Source organism: Zalophus californianus, chromosome 7, assembly GCF_009762305.2.
Source record: "Zalophus californianus isolate mZalCal1 chromosome 7, mZalCal1.pri.v2, whole genome shotgun sequence".
NCBI classification, from domain to species: Eukaryota; Metazoa; Chordata; class Mammalia; order Carnivora; family Otariidae; genus Zalophus; species Zalophus californianus.
Window position 1 is genome coordinate 130,279,566 of NC_045601.1, and position 27,012 is coordinate 130,306,577.

Consider the following 27,012-nt stretch of genomic DNA (forward strand, 5'->3'; position numbering starts at 1 on the left):
ATGCCAAGAAACCTCTAGAAAAGAGGTTCAACTTCCTACCATTTTTCTTCTAACCCACTTCCCAACCAAACTCCAGATTCTAGCAGAGAATTCACACCTTTGCACACTTTTTCCAGAGGCATTGTCCCCAAATGAAGCCACCATCTGTGCCCCTGATGCTCCCCCCCCCCCGCAGTTCTATGCTTCCACTAACTCTCCACTCATCCTTCTCTATCCATTCACTCAGTAGCTATTAATGTAACTCCAAATATTTACCAGGTACTGTCCCAGATGCAGAAGACACAGAGGGGAACAAAATGGTCTCAAGTTCCAGCTCTTCTGGACCTTATGTTCTAGTCCTGGGAGAAAGACAATAAACAATTATCTGGAAAGAAATACAATAAACAAAATATTTGACTCCGTGGCACTGACACACACATCTGTCTGTTGGTAATGAGAGCCAAGAGGAAAATTAATCAGGGAAGGAGGAAAGGCAGGTCAGAGGAGGCCTCACTGAGAACACAGCCTTGAGGCAGATAACCTGGGGTGTGGTGTGAGAGGGAGCCTCCAGGATGTCTGGTGGAAGGGGGCAGGCAGGGGGAGGAAGAGCAATGTGGATTCTCAGGTACAGCATGCATGGTGTGCTCGGATCCATCGAGGAAGGCAGTGTGGCCGAAGTGAGTGAGCAAGGGTTGTAAGTGAATGAGCAAGTGGTGGGAGGTAAAGGCCAGACTCTGAGGAGTTTTCAGTGCCATTGCTAGCATTTTGGCTCTTCCTCCACATGAGATGAGAAGCCCTTAGAGGGTTTTGAGCAGAGGAGACATCATGATGTGCTTAACATTTAAAACAATCGCTCTGGCTGTTGTGCTGAGAATATACTAACAGACCAAGGTGGAGGCAATTATTACCGTAACAAGTCAGACAGGATGGTGGAGGTGGTGTGGGCCAGGATGGTAGTGGTGGAGGCAGTGGAAAGAGGTCAAATTCTATTAGCGTTTTGAAGGTTGAGCTGACAGAGTTGCTGACAGATTGGATGTGGGGTGTGAGAGAAAGGAGGAGAAGTACCCAGGGGGACTTGGAGGTGGGTGAGGAGTTGAGTCTTGACATGTCCTATCAGTGAGGTTTATTCTCATCTCAGTGGAGATAAAAATAGGCACTTGGAGAGGCTCACAGAACAGGCCTGAGCAGTGCAACCCATCAAGACCTGTCCCATCTGTACACTTCTAGAACCTCTCTCATCCATCACGCTCACTTGATAATACACGAATTGTCCTGACACCTATTATGTTCTCGCTTTGTATTATTTCACTCTCCTGTTATTTAAGTACCTATGTGTTCCCTTTGTCTTCCTATAAAGAGCTGAACTTCCTTGTGGGCTGGGCCTACACGATCCTGTTTCATTCAAATCCTGTAGCACACGGCACGCTTTTAGGTACTCCATAGGCAGGCAAGACTGTACGGCTGGGCAGCCTCACTACCCCCAACTTTGGGAAATCAGCATTTTCTGACTGTCTCTTGTTCTCTCCTCTGCAGGCCGCTATGTCCACGGCATCTGTATCTATGGAAACGGAGATTTGAAGTGGTTGATTAATTCGCCCAGCCTCTTCGCTAACAAGTTTGAGCTTTCCACGTACCCCCTCACCGTGGAATGCCTCGAACTGAGGCTTCGAGAAAGAGCCCTAAATCAGAGTGAAACAGTAATACAGCCCAGCTGGTATTTCTGATCCACTGTAACACGGGCTCGACAGGCGCTCGCAGCTGGGAAGAAGAGCCTTTCTTTGTGAGAGAACTTTGCCTTGCTTATGTGAATAGTTGCCAGAACGAGGTTACGGCTGCAGGACCTGGCCATGTTATTCTGTGTGAAACCATCCACTGGACACTGTGAACTCTGCTATTGGGATGGCTGCACAGGGCCATGCCGGCATTTTGGCCACAATGGCGGCCTCCTGATGCTCCTACGTCATGCTAACTCTCTGATCAGTGATCAACTGAACTGATGTCAAACCTTTGCACCGGATACTCATTATAGAGAAATGTTCTCATGAAAAGGAGAACTGTAGATAATACTATTTAGGAAAATAGGAATTGTGTTTCTTTGAAGGAATCTTCTATGATAGATCTATAGCCACGCATCTGTGGACACCACTCCTCTTTGCTCAGCCGCATGTAGGCATAGAAACAACTTTCTGGGCAACTCAGCAATCTCTTTTAAAACTTGAGCTACCAGAAGGGAAAACTAGATCTTGTTCCCAGGTTTCAACACTAACCTTTCCAGTTTACTGTGTCTGAAGTCCTGTATAGAATGTAAAGTCATTGACAGGAGGTGGGATATGCTTTCCGACAGCAGCCACTACCTCCTGCTTCAGCAAAGGAATCCCAGCAAAACAGGACATTTTTTGTGGTGTGTCAGAATGTTCGCTAGTCCCCCTGCCGTTGCTTTCCATGGACAACACCGAAACGTTCCCACAGAATGAAGATATTTCTAGAAGAGAGGTGCTATTGCATGAATCTTGTCCCAGGTCTCTAACCTCAGAATGAATCACTTTCCTCTTCGGTCACCACCCTCCACCCCCACCACAGTGATCTTACCTGCAAAATGGAGTCTAAATTCTACACCATGAAGGCTTTAAGGACTCCAGAGTATTTTGAGTAGCTTATTCTCAGTATTCTCTGAGTAGCTTTACAATGCTTAGTGCTGATAAGAGTGCCTAGATTTTTAAGAGCTTTCCATTGTGAGTGAGCATCTGTGTCTCTTATCCTTTGTACTTACACTTACCCCTTATCCTTTATCCAATTCATTCACTCAGCATGCAGTCAGTAAATATTTCTTGAGTGCCTATTGTATGCCAGACCCATCTGACACAAGGAGAAAATGAAGAGAGAAGCTTTTTCACTCTAAAATTCTTGGTAATAGCTCCAACGTTGGAAAGGCTGCTCTAGAGAATCTCACGGATTGCTTGTATTTTAATGCATTCATATGCAGAGTTATAGATGGGGATATCAGGCCAAGAATATGAGTGATTAGAAGTCGAGGTCTAGGGGCGCCTGGGTGGCTCAGTCAGTTAAGTGTCTGCCGTCGGCTCAGGTTATAATCCTGGAGTCTTGGGATTGAGCCCCATGTTGGGCTCCCTGCTCACTGTGGAGTCCACTTCTCCTCTTTCTCTCTGCCGCCCCCCCCACTCGTTCTCTCTCTCTCAAATAAATAAATAAAATCTTAAAAAAAAAAAAAGAAATCAAGGTCTAAATCCGAGATCATTCCAAAGGGAGAAAGGAAGGAATAGACAGAAGCTAAATCCTGCTGTGTTGTAGGCATCCAAATAGCTCCCTTATGGCTCATTGCATTAACACCTTACAACACTCTTGGGAGGCTCACATGATTACCTCCATTTTGCAGATGAAGTAAGTGAGGCTTAGAGAAGTTGTTAATAAGCATGAGGAAACGAGTTCTCTGAGGATTGGGATGTTCTTACTGGTCTCCTTAGTTCAGTTTCCTGAGATGGAATATTTAGAGAAGGTGAAATAAAGCCATATTTAGTATACCAGAGAGGGTAGGTTTTAAGAATGGTCTCAGTGTTAATATGAGAAAATGTGCTGTCACCTCAGAAAAATGTGAAGTCTACTTTTGTACTCCTAAATCCATTGAGTTCCTTAATATTTATTTATTCTAACAAAAAAAAAGTTACTACAACTAATGATACCTTTAATTCACACTATTTTTTTTTTCTGTGACTGCCTGTTGAATGTTAATCGTATTTAAGGGAATGCCTTTGAAATAAAGCCTTTTTTCCCTGCTACTGAAAAAGATGGAGCTGTATAGAGTGGTATAGTCTTGAAGCGTAGGGAACACACCCAGAGCTAATGGTGGAGTCTAAGAATCATCTTTTTTTTCAACTTCTTTAAATGACCCCACCCGAGAAGAAATGTTTTACACTGGATCTTTCTCATCTAGAACGAGAACTCTTTTGGAATAGAAGATGTTTACATGTCTGTTGCTGGTCATCTCTGTGTCTTAAATACTTTAATATTGGAAGACTGTAGTGTTTGGGCAAGTGGGTTTCCGCTAGCCCATGGGGATGGGCTGAAACTACTAAATCCGTCCTTGTTTGCAATGATGGTCCATGTTGTTATCTTGGAAATAAATTAATATATTGTTTTCACCTTTGGGGCTATTGTGTATTTTTATCTGAGGGTTGGTTAGTATCCACTAAATACAAACAAAGGGGTGCCTGGCTGGCTCAGTCAGTGGAGCACCTGATTCTTGACCTCACGGTTGTAAGTCTGAGCCCTACGTCGGGTATAGAGATTACTTAAAAATAAAATCTTAAAAAAAAAAACACAGGGGCGCCTGGGTGGCTCAGTCATTAAGCGTCTGCCTTCGGCTCAGGTCATGACCCCAGGGTCCTGGGATCAAGCCCCACATCGGGCTCCTTGCTCAGCAGGAAACCTGCTTCTCCCTCTCCCACTCCCCCTATTTGTGTTCCCCCCCCTCACTATGTCTCTCTCTGTCAAATAAATAAATAAAATCTTTTAAAAAAAAATACACAGGGATACCTGGGTGGCTCAGTAGGTTAAGCATCTGCCTTCAGCTCAGGTCATGATCCCAGGGTCCTGGGATCGAGTCCCCACATCGGGCTCCTTGCTCAGCAGGGAGTCTGCTTCTCCCTCTGCCTGCCACTCCCCCTGCTTGTCTCACTCTCTCTGAGAAATAAATAAATAAAAATAAATAAATACATACATAAAAATAAACTTCTAATTTTAGAATAGCTTTAGTTTTATAGAAACTTTACAGAAAAATTGCAGATAGTACTGAAAGTTCGCATATACACCCCACTCAGTTTCCCATTATCAACATATTACATTAGTATGGCACATTTTACTGAGATTTCCTAAATTTTTACCTAATGTCCTTTTTTGGTTCCAAGATCCCATCTAGAATGCCACATCATGTTTAGTCAACAGGCTTCACTGGGCTATGACTGTCTCTCAGACTTCTCTTGTTTTGATGACATTGACAGTTTTGAGGGGTACCATTTGGCTCTTTTGTAAAGTGCCGCCCCCAATTTTGTCTCATGTTGTGCTCATTATTAGATTGGACTTTTGGGTTTGGAAGAGGGAGACCACAGAGGTGAAGAGCCAGGGTCCATTCTTTCTACATGACTTATCAGAGTTGAGGCTAACCTTGATCACCTAACTTAAGCACTGTTTGTCAGTTTTCTCCACTGAAAAGCTACTCTTTTTTCCCCTTTCCATATAGTACTCTTTGGAAGGAAGTCACTATTGGCAACCTGTATATAAGGAACAGGGAGTTATGCTCCACCTTCTTTAGAGTAGGATACCTACATAAATTATTTAGAATTCTTCTATAAAAGAGATTTGTCTCTTTTCCCCAATTTACTTATTAAAAATTTTATTTACGTCAACGTGGGCTCATAGATGTTTATTTTAAACTTCAGGGTATAATCCAATAGTACCTTGGTCGCCTGGGTAGTTCAATCAGTTAAGTGTCTACCTTTGGCTCAGGTCAGGGTCCCAGGGTTCTGGGATCGAGTGCCGCATCAGGCTCCCTGCTTCCCCTCTGCTCGTGGTCTCTCTCTCAAATAAATATATAAAATGTTAAAAAAAAATAAAATCCAGTACTACCTTTTTTTTCTCCAATTGTTCCAGGTATGGCCATAGGTAGTTCTTTCAGTCAGCTCCAAGTCTTTGCCACATCCCCATCACTGTAGGTTTTTCCTTGAATACTTTCTTATTTTCTGGCATTGCAAGATGCTCCACTCGAGCATCTCTTACTATTCCCTTATTCAGTTTTGAGCATAAATGACAAGTATAATAGCCATGGCATGAGAAGTTCATGGTGATCAGAGGCTCAGACTCTCAGATGAGGGTCTGGGTCACCTCACCAAGTAAGCTATACAGACCTGCAGAGGTGCTAGTGAAGATTATGGGGAATCTGAAATGGGAAAGAGAAGGAGACACTGGGTATCTGTTATGGCTTCAAGACCAGCTGCAGTGATGGAAGCTGTAGGTCATTCCACTAATCTTGCCTTTATAAGTTTTCCTCAAGAAAAGACACAGGATTTAGAGGATCTGCTCTCTCAGTTTATAGGAAGAAATTAATCCAAGCTGCTCAAGTGTGGATGATGCACTGGACAAATGGGATCTTCTCAGGACTGAAGCTCTCAGCCTTCCCTGGAAATTACTCTGTCTAGGAGAGTGACCCCACCCCACATCACATCCCATCTGGGGTCAGCCTACACCCAATTCCAGGAGTGTGTGGGGCTATAAAGGCCCAATGCCCTCACCTTAACTTGGGCCCATAGCACCTGATGAGCTCTCTGGGGTGGAACGAGGCCTTATTGTAATTGTGTCACAGCCCAACTTCTTTCCTTAATCCTAAACCCTTCTCTTCCTCCATAAATACTGAATGTGAAGAGCTCCCTTGCACACTAATCATTTTAGAGCCTGATTTTTGGAGAACCTCACCTGTAACATGTTCCCCACACAAAAGATGATACAAAACTGTACTTATATTTTCTTTTTTAACTTTCATAGTTGTTTTTTTTCTTCCCTCTATGTTTAACTGTTAAGGAGTTCAGCCATCTAGAATTTATTTTGTCATATGATTGCAGGTAGGCACCTAAATTCTTACTCTGCTAAGGAAAACCAGTTATCCCAATACCTTTCCCCCATTGCTTTGAAATGCCAATATGATCATGTATTAAATTCTCATATACTTGGGGGTCTTTTTCTGGAATCTATTCTGTTCCACTGGTTTTTTTGTCGATCCACATGCCAAAACTGTATTTCAAAAATTACAGTAAATCTCTGCTCTGTGGCAAGACAAAGAATCCTTTACTGCTCTTTTTCAACATTTTCATGGTAATTTTTGCTCATTTACTTTCAGGCAAATGTTAGAAACAGTTTATCAAATTCCTTGAAAAATCCTATCAGGATTTTAATGGAATTTGCACAGAATTCATATTGATTAATTTTGAGGCAATTATACCTTGACAATATCAATCTGTAATATGTCTATTTATTCAGGTCCCCTGTTGTGTATTTTACTAATATAGTTTTCTTATGCAAGTCTTGCACATATCATGTTATTATTAATTGCCTGTATTTTTTTCTAAAGATTTTATTTATTTATTTGACAGAGAGAGACACAGCGAGAGAGGGAACACAAGCAGGGGGAGTGGGAGAGGGAAAGCAGGCTTCCCGCAAAGCAGGGAGCCCAATGTGGGGCTCCATCCCAGGGCCCTGGGACCATGACCTGAGCCGAAGGCAGACGCTTAAGGACTGAGCCACCCAGGCGCCCTTAATTGCCTGTATTTTAAAGAGTTCCTGTGCTTACTGGGAATGGGATTTTTTTGGGGGGGGGGAATGGGATTTTTAAAATATATCTGTTTTGTTGTTGGTAGCATAAAGGAAAACAATTGATTTTGATCATGTATGTGGATTTTATTAAACTTTTTCATTATTCCTAATAGTTTCTCATTGTGTTTTCTTTTCTTCTTTTCTTTTTAAGTAGGCTCAATACCCAGCATGGAGTCCAATGTGGGGCTTGAACTCACAACCCCAAGATCAAGACCTGAGCTGAAATCAAGAGTTGGACACCCAACCAACTGAGCCACCCTGTGGTCTTCCTCTTCCAAACCCAAAAGTCCAATCTAATCATGAGCAAAACATGAGACAAAACCAGTGGGGCACTTTACAAAATACCCCACTAGTACCCCTCAAAATTGTTAAAGTCATCAAAATGTGTTCTCTAATAGTTTCTCAATCTATTATACCTCACATTTTCTGGTAATTATCTATAAATACCAGTTTTGCCTCTTCCTCCCCAAAATTAAATCATCTTGTTTCTTTTTTATTTTTGTCTTCTTACATCGGCAGAAATTTGCGACACAATTTTAAATGGTAGCAGTGATAGCAGTTACCCTTGAGTTGTTCCCAACATTAAAGGGCATGTTAACTCTTGTGCATGATGTTGGAGGTTTGAGATAGGTTTCTGGTAGATACTCTTTATTGAAAAGAATACCAGAAAATAAAGATATGTTGAAATATATTATGACTCTGATATATATATATATATATATCTCCTAGTTGCTATCTCTTTTTTTGTTGCATGATACAATTATGGGTGACTGGCTTTTAAAATTTTTCTTTGCATATATTACTTCAAAAAATGAGGGGGAAAAGTCACTACTCCTAAACTTTTTAAACAGTAAGAATTTAGTGTAGTAGTTGATGTCAAGTGGGAAACTGGAGCAGGGATCCATTTGAACAGACTAAGCAAACAATTGAAGTTTGAGAAGACTACTAACGACTGAGCTGGAAGATTCCTTATTGTAACTACTCCCTCTTCTGGTCAGGATGGCTTAGGGATTAAGCGCCAATGGGAAACAGACCAGAGGTCAACCTCTCAGAGCCAAGTTCTAACTTTGGAAAGAGGACTAACAGCAATGTGTCTGAGATGAGGAGGGTAAGAGGTGAAGTTGTCCATGCTCACTTTTCCACGAGGAACATCTACAAACTTAGAAAGTGGGGTACCTACTGTAGCTATCTGGAAGACTAACTTGGCAAGTCCTGTTGTGAGCCCAGGAAGCCTAACCTACATCTTGGGAAGGATCCTGGGGTCTGTATCAGATAAGTGGGCTGAATAATACAAAAATAAATGGTTCTTAAGAAAAGAGGACAGAATTCAGAAACTGATGGACAGCATCAAGTGTCAAACAGTAGAAGGGAATCTCGGGCATAACTGTCATCAGGAGCTGAGGATGTGAGGCAAAACAGTTAAGAAAGTTAGTACAAGATTAAAGTGAATTATTTATGAAATTCAGGCCATTTATTTCAGCTAAAGTGAATTATTAGTGAACTTCAGGCCAGGTACACAAGGCAAAAATGTAGGGTTTTAGAGGGCTTCCTTAAAATTTTTTACTTTGAAATAAGGTTAAACTTAGAGAAAAAGTTACAAAAATGACAGAGTTCTTGTATATCCTTCAACCTGCTACTTCCAAAGCTAACATCTTACATAATCAAAGTTTAATGATCAAAACCAGTTTGTTTGGTTTTTAACTCTGCGCCATCTGTGTGTTGAGAGTTGCGGCCAACTGACTTTTACCTTTGCACAGGACAGACCAGATGGTATGTCGTGAGTCCCAATAACATGTAGTACCATCATATTAGACCAAATGAAAGCGAGGGACTGGTCTCAAGTGATATTTCCCGATGAAAATTGTACTATGGAGAGGAAAATTATGTACATTCTCTATTCCAGACTATGGAAGTGAGATAAAAGGAAAAGATAGAAGAGCAGATCCATAGTCATATTACTAAGAAAATGGTGGAGAAGAAAACAGGTGTTTGGTGGTTAAAATGTATCTTGTATCTTACAGATCACTGGTTGGAAAACTCTAATTTAGATTCATTTTCTCAGGATTTCACTAAATAGATTTAATGGGTCATGAAGAGCTAGGAGGAAAAGCACTGATTACTGCCATGTCTACACATTTAAACTCTGACATTTAACACCTTTGGTGATCCCCTTCTGCATACCTCTGAGTGGGCCAGGCATGGAAGCTCCACAATTAGCATTCATGTGGTGGCCTTTACGGAGGACTCAGCAAGAAGTATTTAAATTAGACTTTCCACCTGCATGGCTGTGTATCAGAGATGACCCAGTGGAAGAAGAATGGTTTAAAGAGTAACCACAGTAACAGCGTGGGATTCTTTGGGGATACAGTTACAAAAAACAACAGAGTGACTTTAAATACATTATGGACTGGTAGACAAATATATGAAAATGTAGGAAATTTAAAATACTAATGTGGTAGTCATTATCATACATCAAAATTTTCTTATCTGGATATGTAATTAGGAAACTTTTCTAAGGAAAGGTGGGAATCAGGGCAAATGTCGTTTGAAAAACTTTCATTATATAAAATAAAGGTAAAGAAATATGTTGTGTTTTCATAGGATTTTCTTTTTTTTTTTTTTTTTTTGGTTGTCAAATGATCCTTTATTGGAACATTTTCCTTTGTAGTTAACTAGCCGGGCATTCCAGCACACCACTGTTGATGTCATCTATGATGTCATGAGGGTGGCGGCCATCTACATTGCAGCCCACAGACTGGGCAGTCCCCAGGATCTCTTTAATGGTTCCAGAGAGTTCTCTCACTAAAGATCGGTGTCGCATCTGTCGGGCAATATTGACAATCTCATCAAAAGTGATATTTCCACTGTGCTTAATGTTTTTCTGCTTCTTTCTGTCTCTTGGTGGTTCCTTGAGGGCTTTGATAATCAGGGCAGAGGCATAAGGTACCACTTCAATCTGGGCCTGTCTGTTCTGAATGGTCAGTTTCACCGTAATCCTTAGACCCTTCCAATCACCGGTTGCCTTGGCGATGTCATCACCAACCTTTTTTGGAGACAGACCCAGCGGGCCTATCTTCGGGGCCAGGGCAGACGTGGCACCGACTTCGCCACCGGTGCACCTCAGGTACACGACTTTGATCTCGTTGGGGTCGAACTTAGGCGGCATGGCGGAGGCGGCTGGTGTCGGATGAGCCCGGATTCGGGACGACCAAAGAAAGTTGCACCTTTGCCTCCCCGAGCCGAAAGCCAAAAGCTTTCATAGGATTTTCAAGCAGGAAGATTCCATTTGTTCATATATGTTTAACAAAGAAATTGTGCCAAGTTCAGTTTCTGGTAATATACCTAGGTATTAAGACTGATAGATCTTTTATATTCAAGTTGAAGAGGTAGAAAAGGTACAAGAATACATCAACAAACAAGATAATTTTAGTGATTAAGTTCTGTGAAGAAAAGAAAACAAAGTGAGGTGGTAGAGATCAACAGACATAGAGGGAGAGGGGCTCCTTTGGATTAGGCTGTCAGTCCTAAAGGAAAACAGGCAGTAAACTCTTACACATGGGTCTTAGCTATAATTTTTTTTTGGATCATCTCCTCAGGCAAGGGCAACAAAAGCAAAAACAAACAGTTGGGACTACATCAAACTAAAAAACTTTTGCACAGCTAAGGAAACCATCAACAAAATGAAACAGGCAACCTACTGGATGGGAGAAGATATTTACAAATGGTGTATCTGATAAGGGGTTAATATCCAAAATATATAAAGAACCCATACAACTCAACACCAAACAAATTAAACAATGCCCCCCCCAACCCCCCCCCACAATCGAATTAAAAAGTGGGCAGAGGACCTGAGTAGACATTTTTTCCAAAGAAGAAATACAGATAGCCAACATGTGTGTGAAAATATGCTCAGCATCACTCATCACCAGGGAAATGCAAATCTAAACCACAATGAAGTATCACCTCATACCAGTCAAAGTAGCTAGTATCAAAAAGATAAGAAATAACAAGTGTTGGTGAAGATGTTGAGAAAAGGAAACCCTTGTGCACTATTGGTAGGAATGTAAATTGGTGCAGGATCTACGGGGAAACAGTATGGAGGTTCCTCAAAACACTAAAAATAGAAATACCATATAATCAAGCAATTCCACTTCTGGGTATTTATCCAAAGAAAACAAAAACACTAATTCAAAAGGATATATGCACCTCTATGCTTATTGCAGCATTATTTACAATAGCCAATATATGGAAGCTACCTAAGTGTTCACTGACAGATGAATGGATAAAGAAGATGTATATGTATATAAATACAATGGAATATTACGCAGCAATAAAAGAGTGAAATCTTTCCATTTTTGACAACATGGATAAATGTAGAAGGTATTATGTTAAATGAAATAAGTCAGACTGAGGAGGACAAATACTGTGATTTCACTCGCCTGTGGACTCCAAAATGTAAAACAAATGAACAAACAAAACAGAAACAAAGTCCTAAGTACAGAGAATAAAATGGTGGTTGCCCGAGAGGAGCAGGGTGGGCGGATGGGTGAAACAGGTAAAGGGGTTTAAGAGGTACAAACTTCCAGTCATAAAATGCATAAGTCGCAGGGATATAAAGTATAATGTAGGGAATATAGTCAAAATATTGTAATAAATCTGTACACTGACTAGCTAGATTTATCATGGTGGTCACTTAGTGACGCATCAAAATGTGGAATTACTCTGCTGTACACCTGAAACTAATATACTATCGTATATAAACTATACTTCAAGTAAGAAAAAGACCCTGTTAAAAACAAAATAAAAACAACAAAACATTAGGCTGTCAGGCAAGGCCTCTCCTCAGAGGGGACGTTTTGAGATTAGAGTTTTGCTATCTGCAGTTGATCACCAAGGCTGTAGCTGTATGCTAGGACTCGATTTTACCCACGTATTCCTTGGCTTTGCTAAAATTTCACAGTCAAGTGCTCCTTGGAGAAAAGACTGGTTCCGGAGCTTGGGTGGGGAAAGTATGAGTCTGCACCATAACGTGGCACCAGAAAGTAGGTAGTACTCAAAGAACGATGAGAACAAATCAAAAGCACCAGAGTCCCCTTTAAGGGGCTCCTACAGGCTAACATAGGACACTCGGAGCATCAGAATAAATATTTAGAAAGTAATAGATTGTAACCCAATAAATAAAATGAGTTCATGAACCCCTACATGTATATATACATACATGAATGAAGGAGGAAGGAAAAGTAAAAGGCCAACTAATAAATACAGAAGGAATGATGGAGTTAGGACATCATTAATGGGTGATACAACTAGTGGGCAAAAGTTTGATAAGGAACAGAATATTTACGGTTTCAAAATATCTTCCCACAGATTATTTATTAATTGTAAAGGTATAATTGTAACTTTACAGTGAAAAAAAATTGGAGAGATCCCCTAATCAAGTGAGTGAAGTTACATCACTAACACTGGGACAAATCAACTCACAGACCTCCTGGAAGAAAGCAGAGTTGAACATGACATCCCTGTGGTGGTTAGTATTCCTACCCAAAGTGTATAAACATAAACTGAAGTTGTAGTCATGAGAAAACATCAAGCAAACCAAAATTGATTGACACTGTACAAAATAACTGGCCTGTACTCTTCAAAGATATAAAGAAAAACTGGTGAATTTTTGTAGACTAAAGAAGATTAATGAGAAATGAAAATCAATGCAATGTACAATCCTGGATTGGATTTTCAACTGGAAGGACAAAGAAAACATATGAAGGACGTTCCTGGGACCATAGAGAAAAATAGTATGTGGATTATGAATCAGATAATGCTATTGTGTCAATGTTAGGTTTCCTGATCATATAAAAAAAAATTTTCTTTGAACTTTGTACCAAAGTGTCTAGAGTATAAGGTAGCATGATGTCTCCAACATATTCTCAAAAGTTTCAAAAAAAAAAAAATGTATACGCACAGAATGGTAAATGGGATGGATGCAAACATTTAGTGGATCTGGGTAAATGGTATAAGGGAGTTCCTTGTACTGTTATTTCAGTTTTTCTGTATGTATGAAAATATATCAATATGAAAAGTTGCCAAAAATCCAACCAACTAACCAATCAACTGAACACACCCCAAACTGCAGTTAGTTAAGCTGCTTCATCTGGTGGTATGATTGAAGTTATCATTCCTGCAGGAATTCTGACCTTAATTGCACAGCAGTATAAGATGGAAGTGAATTCCTATTAACTCATCCCCCTGGACACGGTAGTACCAGAAGCCAAGTTCCAAGTATAATCTTTTCAGCCCTTCACTTGCAGCAGAAACCTTATTTATCCTTTGTAATTAGTGTTTATCAATCTAGCCAAAACCATAATCTTTTTTTTTTTTTGGCCTGTTTTCCCAGTAGCATAAAACATCCAGAATATCAGCCATCAAAAAAAAAAAAAAAAAAAAAAAATGAAATCTTGCCATTTGCAATGACGTGGATGAACTAGAGGGTATTATGCTAAGCAAAATAAGTCAATCAGAGAAAGACAATTATCATATAATCTCACTGATATGTGGAATTTAAGAAAACGAAACAGAGGATCATAGGGGAAGAGAAGAAAAAATAAAACAAGACAAAACCAGAGAGGGAGACAAACCATAAGAGACTATTAATCATAGGAAACAAACTGAGGGTTGCTGGAGGGGAGGTGGGGGGAGGGATGGGGTAATTGGGTGATGGGCATTAAGGAGGACATGTGATATAATGAGCACTGGGTGTTCATATTAGACTGATGAATCACTGAACTCTACCTCTGAAACCAATAATACACTATATGTTAATTAATTGAATTTAAATTTAAAAAATAAAATAAATGTAAATAAATAAATAAAACCCCTAAAAAAAAGTCCAAAATAGCTGGGTATTTTTCTCAGTGGAATTGTTTTTACATCTCCAGTAGAAAAAGTGTTTATCACACAAGGTTCTTACCAGCAATCAACAGAAACTGATTCTGGCTGATTTAAATAGAAAAGTAGTTTTTTAAAAGGTACTTTTTAAAAGCTGACTTTTACTTTTTTTTTTAAAGATTTATTTATTTATTTTAGAGAGAGACTGTGTGTACACGAGTGGGGGGAGGGGCAGAGGGAGAGAGAAAGGGGAAGCGGACTTTCCCGCTAAGCACCAGAGCCTGATGTGGTTTAATCCCAGGATCCTCAGATCATAACCTGAGCTGAAACCAAGAGTTGGATGCTTAACCGACTGAGCCACCGAGGCGCCCCTGACTTTGACATTTAATGGACTGGGCATTCAGACCAACCCTTCTGCTGAAAACAACTAAGAAAGCTGGATGAAATAAAAATATGTCCTTCCTAACAGTATCAAAGAGACAGCAAGATAGTGAGGCAGGATTAAGCCAAGATACCAGAGAAGTGGAAATCCAAAGATTTCTGATCTGGGAGAGACAGCTGAGAGGCTGAACGGCACCATTGACAGTCTGATTGGCCTGGGACAGGGGTCTGAAAACTTTTCTTAAAAGTGCAGATGTTAAATATTTTAGCGTTGCAGACCATACAGTCTCTGGTTCTCTGCCATAATTATTCAACTCTGCCATTATAGAACAAAAGCAGTAAAGATATTTGCACACACCCACGTTAATAGTAGCACTACTCATAATAGCCAAGAGGGGAAAGCAACTCAATGTCCATTGGCAGATAAATGGATGAGCAAAATGTGATATATACATACAATGAAACATTTACAATAATTTATCTCTCATATAATAAGAATCAACAAATTTCAAAGAATTGGAAATATACAAAGTATATATTCTGGCCAAAAAGCAATTAAGCAAGAAATGTTTCAAAAGTAACTAGGTGATCCTCGTATGTTCTGAAATTAAACAATTCATTTTTAAATAGCCCATGGGTCAAAGACGATATCAAAATGAAAATTAGAAAATATTTTTAATATTTTGATAATGTAAATATAATGTGAGTGTAGTTAAAGTGTGCTAAGGGGGGAATTTATAAGGAATATATGCAAATATTAGAAAAGATAAGTACCTGAAAATTTAATTATAAAGGTAGCAGAAATTAATGAAATAGGAAACAATATACAATAAAGACAGTCAACAAAATCAGGGGCTAATTCTTTATTATTCAGAGATCTCAGACATAAGTTTAGATAGAGTGGATAGAGGAACAGAGTGAGAAATAATTCATTTTTCTCTGTCTCTGAAACTCACTTTGAATCTTGGCTATAAATAATTCAATTAGGGGCTGGTTCACTTGGTAGAGTATGAGACTCTTGATCTTGGGGTTGTGAGTTTCAGCCCCACATTGGGTGTGGAGATTACTTAACAATAAAATCTTAAAAAAAATTCAAATAATATTATTTAAATGGGGAACTTTAATCTATGAGCCAAAGAATAAAATATTAAGCAAAGAGTCAAACTTCAAATGGTGTGTGTGTGTGTGTGTGTGTGTGTGTGTGTGTCTAAGCAACTGTAACCAAATATTAAATAGGATTTAGTTTCTTGTCCATGGAATTAGTGACAAGAGCCAGAGCTGAGGTCAAAGGGGTGTTAAGTTCCACATTACTGGGGTCATAAATCCCTATCAGAGATTCTTAAGACATGGCAAAACAAGTCTTTTTTATTTTATTTTATTTTACTTTATTTTATTTTATTTATTTGAGAGAGATCACAGAGGGAGAGTGAGAGGGACAAGCAGACTCCCCGCTGAGCAGAGAGACCGATGCCAGCCAGATTCCAGGACCCTGAGATCATGACCTGAGCTGAAGGCAGACGTTTAACTGAGCGACTCAGGCACCCCCAAAACCAGTCTTATTACTATGAACCATGATTCTCTAACTCAGAGGTCAGCAATCTTTCTGTGAAGGGCTAGATAGTAAATAGTTTAGGCTTTGTGGGTATGGTTTCTGTTAAAACTATGAAACTCTGCATTGTAGTGCAAAAGCAACCATAGACAATATGTGAACGTGCCTGTGTTCCAATACAACTTTATTTACAAAAACAGGCAGTGAGCCCGATTTGTCCCATGAGCTGTACTTTGTCGACTCCTGATCTAAACACTCCCTCCTCCCTAATATCAGGCTAAGACTGATGAAGGAGAAAGAGCATCACCATAAACGTGGAATTATCAGCCCAACGGGAATGCTGTTGCCCCCCACCTCCTACTCCTAAGCAAAGTGAGGAAGACAAGAGAATCACTTGAAAATACAACTTATGCCCAAAGGGAAGACTGGCATCTTCTACTCTAGTTAGATGTATTTCCAAAGAGTGAACTTACAGCTCTGAACTTCACCCAGCTAAACAAGGAAATGAACTGCAGAGAATTGGCAGGGCAGAGAGAGGGAGTATAGCAGAGGAAGGAGCAACAATTGCTGTAACAAAGACGTGTAAGATTCCCTTAATTCCAGGGGTCACGATGGAAGGAAACTGGATTTGATTGGTTTTGCCCTAATTTTATCTAAAAGGACTTGCATCCTGGCCCAAAGACTACCCAATCAGTTGTGAAAGAGTTTGAGCAGGGACCAGACTTCCCAGGTCAGAGAAGCTGGTCAATAGGGAGGCTTCCAGGCTTTCCCAAGAAAGCACGCGATGCCACAAAGGGAGAGTGGTTGGTGACCTGCCATGAAATAGGTATCCACAACCAGTTGGAGTGAAAAAGAGAAGTAGCCACAGCCAACAAAAGGCCACACCATTAGCTAAATCTGTAGGAGACATTCCTCTGTTCCCAAAAAGAGAGAGGACAAGAGCACATGTCCTCTCTTCCCAACCAAACCAACACACTTAGAGGTGAGGAGGAGTGAAGGGGGCTCAAAGAACAGACCTTGCCTTCCTCCACACTTCACCTTCCCTCAGTTTGGGGACCTTTTCAATGGCAGGGGAAGGAAAGCCTTAGATCGGAATGATTGTGGCTTTAAAGGGAATGGATTTTTCATCACCGAGGGTAACTTGGAAGCTCTGGAATCTGCTCAAGGTGCTGTTTAATAAGGACTCTGCCATGAGAAGAAAGGGAGAGGTAAAGCAGTAGACTTGGGAGCCATGATTGCTGGGAGGAAAAAGTTTAGTGTTTATATCCTGGGGTGGAGACTATTCGAAAACTAAATATCCATGAAGAGTAACACCTCACTAATCTGGAGTCTACGTAGTTAGTCTTTTTGGCTACCCATGCCAGGGTCAAGAAATTGGAACACACACTCACACCTACACAGACACACAGGCACACACATCTATGAAGGAAAATCTGCCTCTTCTTTATATTCTTATGTGAACTATTCAAGTCTTCACTCAGAGCTGAATTAAGCTAAATGATGAGACAAAGTGAGGGTCCAGCTCTAGTATCACAAAGGATGCATTTGGAGCTTAGAGGTAATTTTTTCTACACACATTTGAACTTCCCTCTAACAATGAGATAACTCTATGCTTCCACCCAACAAGATCTGGCTACCCTCTGTGTAAGAGGACCTCACATTTCTCCAAAATCGGGAGACACAGTCTAAAGAGTCCATCACTGGCTACATTAATTACTCCTCAAGTGCAGGCATAGTCCCACTGAATATTCCATTGCCTAAGGAAAACATTGCAAAGTTAACCTTCAATAACTTGTATACATAAAAATATGTACAATAATAAAAATAGTGGGAAGAATGAGAAAAACTGGTTAGTATGTACAAATAAACACAAGCAATGAGAAAACACGCAAAGCTACCATCGTCCTCAATGTTTTTATCATTTATTTAAATTGTGTTTAAAAATATATAACAGGAGCACCTGGCTGGCTCAGTTGGTTAAGCTTCTGACTCTTGATTTCAGCTCAGGTCATGGTCTCAGGGTCATGAGATCGAGCCCCATGTTGGGCTCTGCATTGAGCATGGAGTCTGCGTGAGATTCTCTCCCTCTCACTTTGCCCCTCCCCACCCCTGCTTATGCGTGTTTACACTTTCTCTCCCTCTCTCTAATAAATAAAGTCTTTTAAAAAAATAAAAATATAGGGCGCCTGGGTGGCTCAGTCAGTTAAACATCTGCCTTCGGCTCAGGTCATAATCTCAGAGTCCTGGGATAGAGTTCCGCATCAGGCTCCCTGCTCTGTGGGGGGCCTGCTTCTCCCTCTGCCTCTCTCTCTCTCTCTCTCTCTCATGAATAAATCAATAAAAAATCTTTAAAAAAATATATATGACATAAAATTTACCATGATAACCATTTTTTCAGTGTACAGTTCTATTGTGTTAAGTATATTCACATTATTGTGAAACAGAGCTCTAGAACTTTTTCATCTTGTAAAACTGAAACTCTATACCCATTGAACAACAATTCTGCATTTCCCTTCCTGCTAGCCTCTGGCAACCAACATCCTATTTCCTCTTTCTACGAGTTAACTACTTTAGAGATTCCTCATATAAGTAGAGTCATACAGTGTTTGCCCTTTTGTGACTGGCTTATTTCACTTAGCATAATATCCTTAAGGTCCATCCATGTTGTAGCATCAGATAGGATCTCCTTTTCAAAAACTGTACAATATCTCATTGTATGTATAGACCACATTCTTTTTTTTCCTTTAATTTTTTTTATTATTATGTTAATCACCATACATTACATCATTAGTTTTTGATGTAGTGTTCCATGATTCATTGTTTGTGCATAACACCCAGTGCTCCACGTAGAACGTGTCCTCTTTAATACCCAACACCAGACTAACCCATCCCCCCACCCCCCTCCCCTCTAGAACCCTCAGTTTGTTTTTCAGAGTCCATCGTCTCTCATGGTTCGTCTCCTCCTCCGATTTACCCCCCTTCATTCTTCCCCTCCTGCTATCTTTTTCTTTTTTTTTTCTTAACATATATTGCATTATTTGTTTCAGAGGTACAGATCTGTGATTCAATAGTCTTGCACAATTCACAGCGCTCACCATAGCACATACCCTCCCCAATGTCTATCACCCAGCCACCCCATCCCTCCCACCCCCCACCACTCCAGCAACCCTCAGTTTGTTTCCTGAGGTTAAGAATTCCTCATATCAGTGAGGTCATATGATACATGTCTTTCTCTGATTGACTTATTTCACTCAGCATAACACCCTCCAGTTCCATCCACGTCGTTGCAAATGGCAAGATCTCATTCCTTTTGATGGCTGCGTAATATTCCATTGTGTATATATACCACATCTTCTTTATCCATTCATCTGTTGATGGACATCTTGGCTCTTTCCACAGTTTGGCTATTGTGGACATAGCTGCTATAAACATTGGGGTGCACGTACCCCTTCAGATCCCTACATTTGTATCTTTGTGGCAAATACCCAGTAGTGCAATTGTTGGGTTGTATGGTAGCTCTATTTTCAACTGTTTAAGGAACCTCCATACTGTTTTCCAGAGTGGTTGCGCCAGCTTGCATTCCCACCAACAGTGTAGGAAGGTTCCCCCTTCTCTGCATTCCTGCCAACATCTATCATTTCCTGACTTGTTAATTTTAGCCATTCTGACTGGTGTGAGGTGGTATCTCATTGAGGTTTTGATTTGGATTTTCCTGATGCTGAGCGATGTTGAGCACTTTTTCATGTGTCTGTTGGCCATGTGGATGTCTTCTTTGGAAAAATGTCTGTTCATGTCGTCTGCCCATTTCTTGATTGAATTATTTGTTCTTTGGGTGTTGAATTTGATAAGTTCTTTATAAATTTTGGATACTAGCCCTTTATCTGATATGTCATTTGCAAATATTTTCTCCCATTCTGTCAGTTGTCTTTTGGTTTTGTGGACTGTTTCTTTTGCTGTGCAAAAGCTTTTTATCTTGATGAAATCCCAAGAGTTCATTTTTGCCCTTGCTTCCCTTGCCTTTGGTGATGTTTCTAGGAAGAAGTTGCTGTGGCTGAGGTCGAAGAGGTTGCTGCCTGTGTTCTCCTTTAGGATTTTGATGGACTTCTGTCTCACATTTAGGTCCTTCAACCATTTGGAGTCTATTTTTGTGTGTGGTGTAAGGAAATGGTCCAGTTTCATTCTTATGCATGTGGCTGTCCAATTTTCCCAACACCATTTGTTGAAGAGACTGTCTTTTTGCCATTGGACATTCTTTCCTGCTTTGTGAAAGATTAGTTGACCATAGGGTTGAGGGTCCATTTCCGGGCTCTCTATTCTGTTCCACTGATCGATGTGTCTGTTTTTGTGCCAGTACCATACTGTCTTGATGATGACAGCTTTGTAATAGAGCTGGAAGTCCGGAATTGTGATGCCGCCAGCTTTGCTTTTCTTTTTCAACATTCCTCTGGCTATTCGGGGTCTCTTCTGGTTCCATACAAATTTTAGGATTATTTGTTCCATTTCTTTGAAAAAAGTGGATGATATTTTGATGGGGATTGCATTGAATGTGTAGATTGCTCTAGGTAGCATTGACATCTTCACAAGGTTTGTTCTTCCAATCCATGGGCATGGAACGTTTTTCCATTTCTTTGTGTCTTCCTCAATTTCTTTCATGAGTATTTTATAGTTTTCTGAGTACAGATCCTTTGCCTCTTTGGTTAGATTTATTCCTAGGTATCTTATGGTTTGGGTGCAATTGTAAATGGGATTGACTCCTTAATTTCTCTCTCTTCTGTCTTGTTGTTGGTTTATAGGAATGCCACTGATTTCTGCGCATTGATTTTATATCCTGCCACTTTACTGAATTCCTGTATGAGTTCTAGCAGTTTTGGGGTGGAATCTTTTGGGTTTTCCACATAAAGTATCATATCATCTGCAAAGAGTGAGAGTTTGACTTCCTCTTTGCCAATTTGGATGCCTTTGATTTCTTTTTGTTGTCTGATTGCTGTGGCTAGAACTTCTAATACTATGTTGAATAGCAGTGGTGATAGTGGATATCCCTGCCGCGTTCCTGACCTTAGGAGGAAAGCTCTCGATTTTTTCCCATTAAGAATGATATTCGCTGTAGGTTTTTCATAGATGAATTTTATGATATTGAGGTATGTACCCTCTATCCCTATACTCTGAAGAGTTTTGATCAAGAAAGAATGCTGTACTTTGTCAAATGCTTTTTCTGCATCTATTGAGAGGATCATAAGATTCTTGTTCTTTCTTTTGTTAATGTATTGTATCACGTTGATTGATTTGCGGATGTTGAACCAACCTTGCAGCCCAGGGATAAATCCCACTTGGTCATGGTGAATAATTCTTTTAATGTACTGTTCGATCCTATTGGCTAGTATTTTGGTGAGAATTTTTGCATCCATGTTCATCAAGGATATTGGTCTGTAATTCTCCTTTTTGATGGGGTCTTTGTCTGGTTTGGCGATCAAGGTAATGGTGGCCTCATAAAGTGAGTTTGGAAGTTTTCCTTCCATTTCTATTTTTTGGAACAGTTTCAGGAGAATAGGTATTAATTCTTCTTTAAATGTTTAGTAGAATTCCCCTGGGAAGCCATCTGGCCCTGGGCTTTTGTTTGTTGGGGGGTTTTTGATGACTGCTTCAATTTCCTTAGTGGTTATAGGTCTCTTCAGGTTTTCTATTTCTTCCTGGTTCAATTTTGGTAGTTGATACATCTCTAGGAATGCATCCATTTCTTCCAGGTTATCTAATTTGCTGGCATAGAGTTGCTCATAATATGTTCTTATATTTGTTTGTATTTCTTTGGTGTTGGTTGTGATCTCTCCTCTTTCATTCATGATTTTGTTGATTTGTAGACCACATTCTTTTTATCCATTCATCCACTGATGGACATTTGAATGCTTCCACCATTTGGCTATTATGAAAAGTAATGCTAAAAAGAACAAGGGTATGGAAATACTTCTTCAAGATCCTACTTTTAATTCTTTTGAATCCCACAATCCCACGGGATTGCTGGATTACACAGTAATTCTATTTTTAATTTTTTTGAGGAAACTCCATATTGTTTTCCATAGTGACTACACCATTTTACATTCCCAACTACAGTCCTCACTTTTATAATCAGTTATAAATTTGCACATTATAGCTATGACTTTCTTCTTCCACTACCCATTCCATATTTCTCATGTTCTCAGCTAGAACTTCAGGTGGTCAGGGTTCTTTACCTGGTGGGGTGATCCAAATCTTCAATTCTGAAAGGTATGAGTCCTTTATCATCTTACCTCTTTTTGGTTGCTGTAGTTTTCCATTAACCTTTACTATTTACTATTGGGCATAAAAATATTAAGGGGCAACCCCCAGAGAATTTCCTTGGTTCCCAAAAGTGTCCACTTTGCCCCTACTGGGTAGTGCGATGCAATTACCTTTGAAAATGGCAATCACTCCAGCCAGTAGAGTGATGTGCTTTTTTCCTTTCTCTCTTAGAGTGATACTTTTTTCTCCCTGTTGTTCAGTGGCACAAGGAATCCAGGATGACCAAGTAGAAATCTCATCTTTGCATTCAGTGTAACCATTGTTGTGCCCCTTAGAGGGAACATTCCACTTTAGAAATCAAGACTTCCAAATCACAGATTTCGACTCAGTCCTTGATTCCCAGACCCATGTATTCTGGCTATGGAGAAGACCACCATACAATAGTCTCTGATTCAAAGTATTTGTGGCATCCTGTATAAGAGAATTCCATATTACAAAGTTGTAATCACCAAGACAGCATGGTACTGGCACAAAAACAGACACATAGATCAATGGAACAGAGTAGAGAGCCCAGATACGGACCCTCAACTCTATAGTTAAATAATCTTTGACAAAATGGTTCTGGGAAAATCAGACAGCTATACGCAGCAGAATGAAACTCGACCATTCCTGGGAAAATCAGACAGCTATACGCAGCAGAATGAAACTCGACCATTCTCTTACACTATACACAGAGATAAACTCAAAATGGATGAAAGACCTCAATATGTGATAGGAATCCATCAAAATCCTAGAGGAGAACATAGGCAGTAACCTCTTCGACATCGGCCACAGCAACTCCTTTCAAGACACGTCTCCAAAGGCAAGGGAAACAAGCAACAATGAACTTTTGGGACTTCATCAAGATAAAAAGCTTCTGCACAGCAAAGGAAACAGTCAACAAAACAAAGAGGCAACCCACGGAATGGGAGAAGATATTTGCAAATGACACTACAGATAAAGGGTTGATATCCAAGATCTATAAAGAACTTCTCAAACTCAACACCCAAAAAACAAATAATCAAGTCAAAAAATGGGCAGAAGACATGACCAGAAACTTCTCAAAAGAAGACATACAAATGGCTAAGAGGCACATGAAAAAATTGTTCATCATCATTAGCCATCAGGGAAATTCAAATCAAAACCACATTGAGATACCACCTTATACCAGTTAGAATGGCAAAAATTGACAAGGCAAGAAACAACAAATGTTGGAGAGGTTGTAGAGAAAGGGGAACTTTCTTTCACTGTTGGTGGGAATGCAAGTTGGTACAGTCACTTTGGAAAACAGTGTGGAGGTTCCTCAAAAAGTTAAAAACAGAGCTACCTTATGACCCAGCAATTGCACTACGGGTATTTACCCCAAAGACACAGAGGTAGTGAAAAGAAGGGCCATATACACCCCAATGCTCTTAGCAGCAATGTCTATAATAGCCAAACTGTGGAAAGAGCAGAGATGCCCTTCAACAGACGAATGGATAAAGATATGGTCCATATATACAACGGAATATTACTGAGCCATCAGAAAGGATGAATACCCAACTTTTACATCAACATGGATGGGACTGGAGGAGATGATGCTAAGTGAAATAAGTCAAGCAGAGAAAATCAATTATCACATGGTTTCACTTATTTGTAGAACATAAGGAACAGCATGGAGGACATTAGGAGAAGGAAGGGGAAAATGAAGGAGGGGAAATCGGAGGGAGAGACGAACCATGAGAGACTATGGACTCCGAGAAACAAACTGAGGGGTTTAGAGGGGAGGGGGTTGGGGGGGATGGGTTAGCCCGGTGATGGGTATTAAGGAGGGCATGTATTGCATGGAGCACTGGGTGTTATATGCAAACAATGAATCATGGAACACTACATCAAAAACAAATGATGTACTGCATGGTGACTAGCATAACATATTTAAACAAATAAAAATAAATTTTAAAAAAGAGAGAATTCCATTCTTTCAGGATTTTGTCTCTCAAGAGGAGCTGGTACTGAATTTTCAGAAAGCCATTAGAGATTTAAATTAGGCCAGACACTTGTACTTGAGGTATGTGGTGAGACCAGTTAGTTCCATGGACATGAGCGAATTGCCAAACTTCTTTTGCTCTAAAATGAGTTCCTTGATTATTTATACAAAATGACATGATGATAGATATGTCATCCTATAAGTCTATGGATTGTGGTGCTAGCAGAAGCATTACAGGCAGGAAAGGCAAATCCATATTCCATGTCTATTCCAGTGAGGGCACATTTTCACTCCTTCAGTGATGAAAGAGGTCCAGTGTAATCACCCTGACACCTGATAGCTGGCTGGCCCTTTAGACAGGAGTACCATTTCAGGGCTCAGTGTGGGACTCTGTAGTTAGTAGATTAGGCATTCAGCAGTGGCATTGGCCAAGTCAGCCTTGGTAATGGAAAATCCATATTGTTGAGCCCATGCTTAGCTTCCATTCCGGCCACCAGAGCTACTTTGTTCATGGGCCCAACGAAGAAGGATTGGATGACAGGGGAAAATGGCTGGCTAATATACACAGAATGTGTCATTTGCTTCACCTGATAATTAAGAGCCTCCTCTGCAGTCTCTGTCATTTGTTGGGCATTCACATTAGACCCAAATATCTTCATAGTCTTTTCCCGTTGTGAGAGACCCGTCCACATACATCTTCCCCAGACTTTTCCTCACTAATCGTCCAATCTTTTTTTCTCCCAATCCCTAACATCCAGCCCAACTGTGCAACTGCCGATGTAATGAGTATAGATCCATACTTCTGGCCATCTCTCCCTCCAGACAAAGCGAACTACCAAATGTACTCAAAGTTCTGCCTATTGGAGGATTTCCCATTAGCACTATCCTTCAGGGTCACCCTTGACTGGTACTATAAAGCTGAAGCTGTCCACTTTAAGTGGTGCAACCCTGCCCTGTATTTCTATTACTAGCCCCACCTCTCTACTCAGCTCTACGTCCAGCCTTTTTTCTGGTACGATTTATTTTTAATGTTTTAATATAAAAGTGTCCAAACATACTTTAAATATAGAGCATGATGAACCCCATAAATCCTATCAATCAGCTTTAAGAATGATCCAGGGGCACCTGGGTGGCTCAGTCGGTTAAGGGTCTGACTTTTGATTTCAGCTCAGGTCATGATCTCAGGATCGTTAGATTGAGCCCCACAACAGCTCTACACTCAGTGAGGAGTCTGTTTGCCCCTCTCCCTCCCCCTCTACCCCTCCCGGCTCCCTCACACATACACACTCTCTCTCTCAAATAAATAAAATCCTTAAAAAAAAAGAAAGAAAAGAATGATCCATATAATGCTATCTATACTTGATTCAGTTATTTTCCTCCACATTTTCCTTAACTTCAATATTTGAAAACAAATCCGAGGCCATTACGTCTTTTCACCTCTAAAAACTTCGGTATGTATCTCAAAAGAAAAAAACCTCACCATTTTCTTATTCAACATAATACCATTAACACATACAAGAAAATTAGCAATAATTCCTTTTTTAAAATTTTTTTAGCAATAATTCTTCAATGTAACTGAATACCCAATTCAAATTCAAATTTCCTAATTGTCTAAAAAAAGTTCATACTCTTAGTTTGTTGAAATAAGGATCTGAACAAGCTTCATCCATTGAATTTGTTTCTGACCTCTCAAAGCTCTTTTAAGTTTCTTTTCTTCTAGAACAGATCTTTAGTCATGTAGAACATCCCACATTCTAGATTTGACCGATTGCTTTCTTGTTTTGATTTGCATTTGTTTCTCCATCCCACGCATTTCTTACAGACCGGAAGTTAGATCTAAAAGCTTGATTAGATTAAGGTTAGCTTGGCCAGAAGTGCAAGGGGATCCTCTTGTATGGAATCAGGATACATATAATGTTTGGTTGTCTCCATTTTAGGGATGCAAAAATTCACAAGTGACTTCAGGAAGATTCACTTCCTTTAACTGCCCCACGAATATATCCCCAGGAGAAGCCATCCCCCCACCCAAACTGCTCTTCCTCCTTTATTCATCTTCAAGGCAAAATGTTCTGAGATATCCAGCCCCATTCTTCCCTTTCCACTGGTTCTCACATTCCAGTTAGTTTCTAAACAAGGAGCATTTCTTGCATCAGATTCTTCTCCATGTACACCATACTGCCTTAGCTGGAGAAGGTTCCAGAACAGAGATATTTGAGTAGGCTTGAAATAAGTAGAACTAAGGACACAGATTCATTCCTCTGACTCTCCCAGACAGGATAATCATCATCCTTCTCTATTTCCACAGCACTTTTGTTATTCCTCTGTGACTGGATTTATCCCATTATATATATAATGTCTATTTCTCTTCATATCCAGGGTAGAAATCCTTTTAGAGGAAACTAAATTTTATTCAATGCCCTAAATTCCTTATACCTGGTTACATTAAATGTTCACCGTTGAATGAATGTTTCCCTTACAGGCAATATTAACATTTGAATAAGTGGCATATTTTCCAGCTCTTTTTATTAGTTATTAAATTATGTTTAAAATGTTTAAAATATTAAATTCAGTTTTATGCTAGTAATCT

At 40.0% G+C, this 27,012-nt stretch overlaps 2 protein-coding genes across 10 annotated transcripts in view; one reads left to right on the forward strand and one right to left on the reverse strand.

The window, feature by feature from the left end:
- The window catches only part of GCNT2 (glucosaminyl (N-acetyl) transferase 2 (I blood group)), an 89,672-nt gene extending 81,703 nt beyond the window's left edge, over positions 1-7,969 (forward strand). For 5 of the 9 annotated variants that reach the window (XM_035728500.1, XM_035728501.1, XM_027601715.2 and 2 more), the window contains one exon: positions 1,513-4,136. In XM_035728500.1, the coding sequence (XP_035584393.1) occupies positions 1,513-1,703 (191 nt within the window). In that variant the 3' untranslated portion in view covers positions 1,704-4,136. Of the gene's footprint in view, positions 1-1,512; positions 4,137-7,510 lie in introns of those variants that run through there. The other 4 variants (XM_027601716.1, XM_027601712.2, XM_027601717.1 and 1 more) reach the window with 3 other exon arrangements.
- A 2,012-nt stretch (positions 7,970-9,981) lies between these two features.
- LOC113927515 (60S ribosomal protein L12-like) lies at positions 9,982-10,588 on the reverse strand. The gene has a single exon (XM_035728618.1). It carries the CDS (start codon positions 10,520-10,522, stop codon positions 10,025-10,027), a length of 498 nt encoding a protein of 165 aa, XP_035584511.1. The 5' UTR covers positions 10,523-10,588; the 3' UTR covers positions 9,982-10,024.
- Between the last annotated feature and the right edge of the window lie 16,424 nt (positions 10,589-27,012).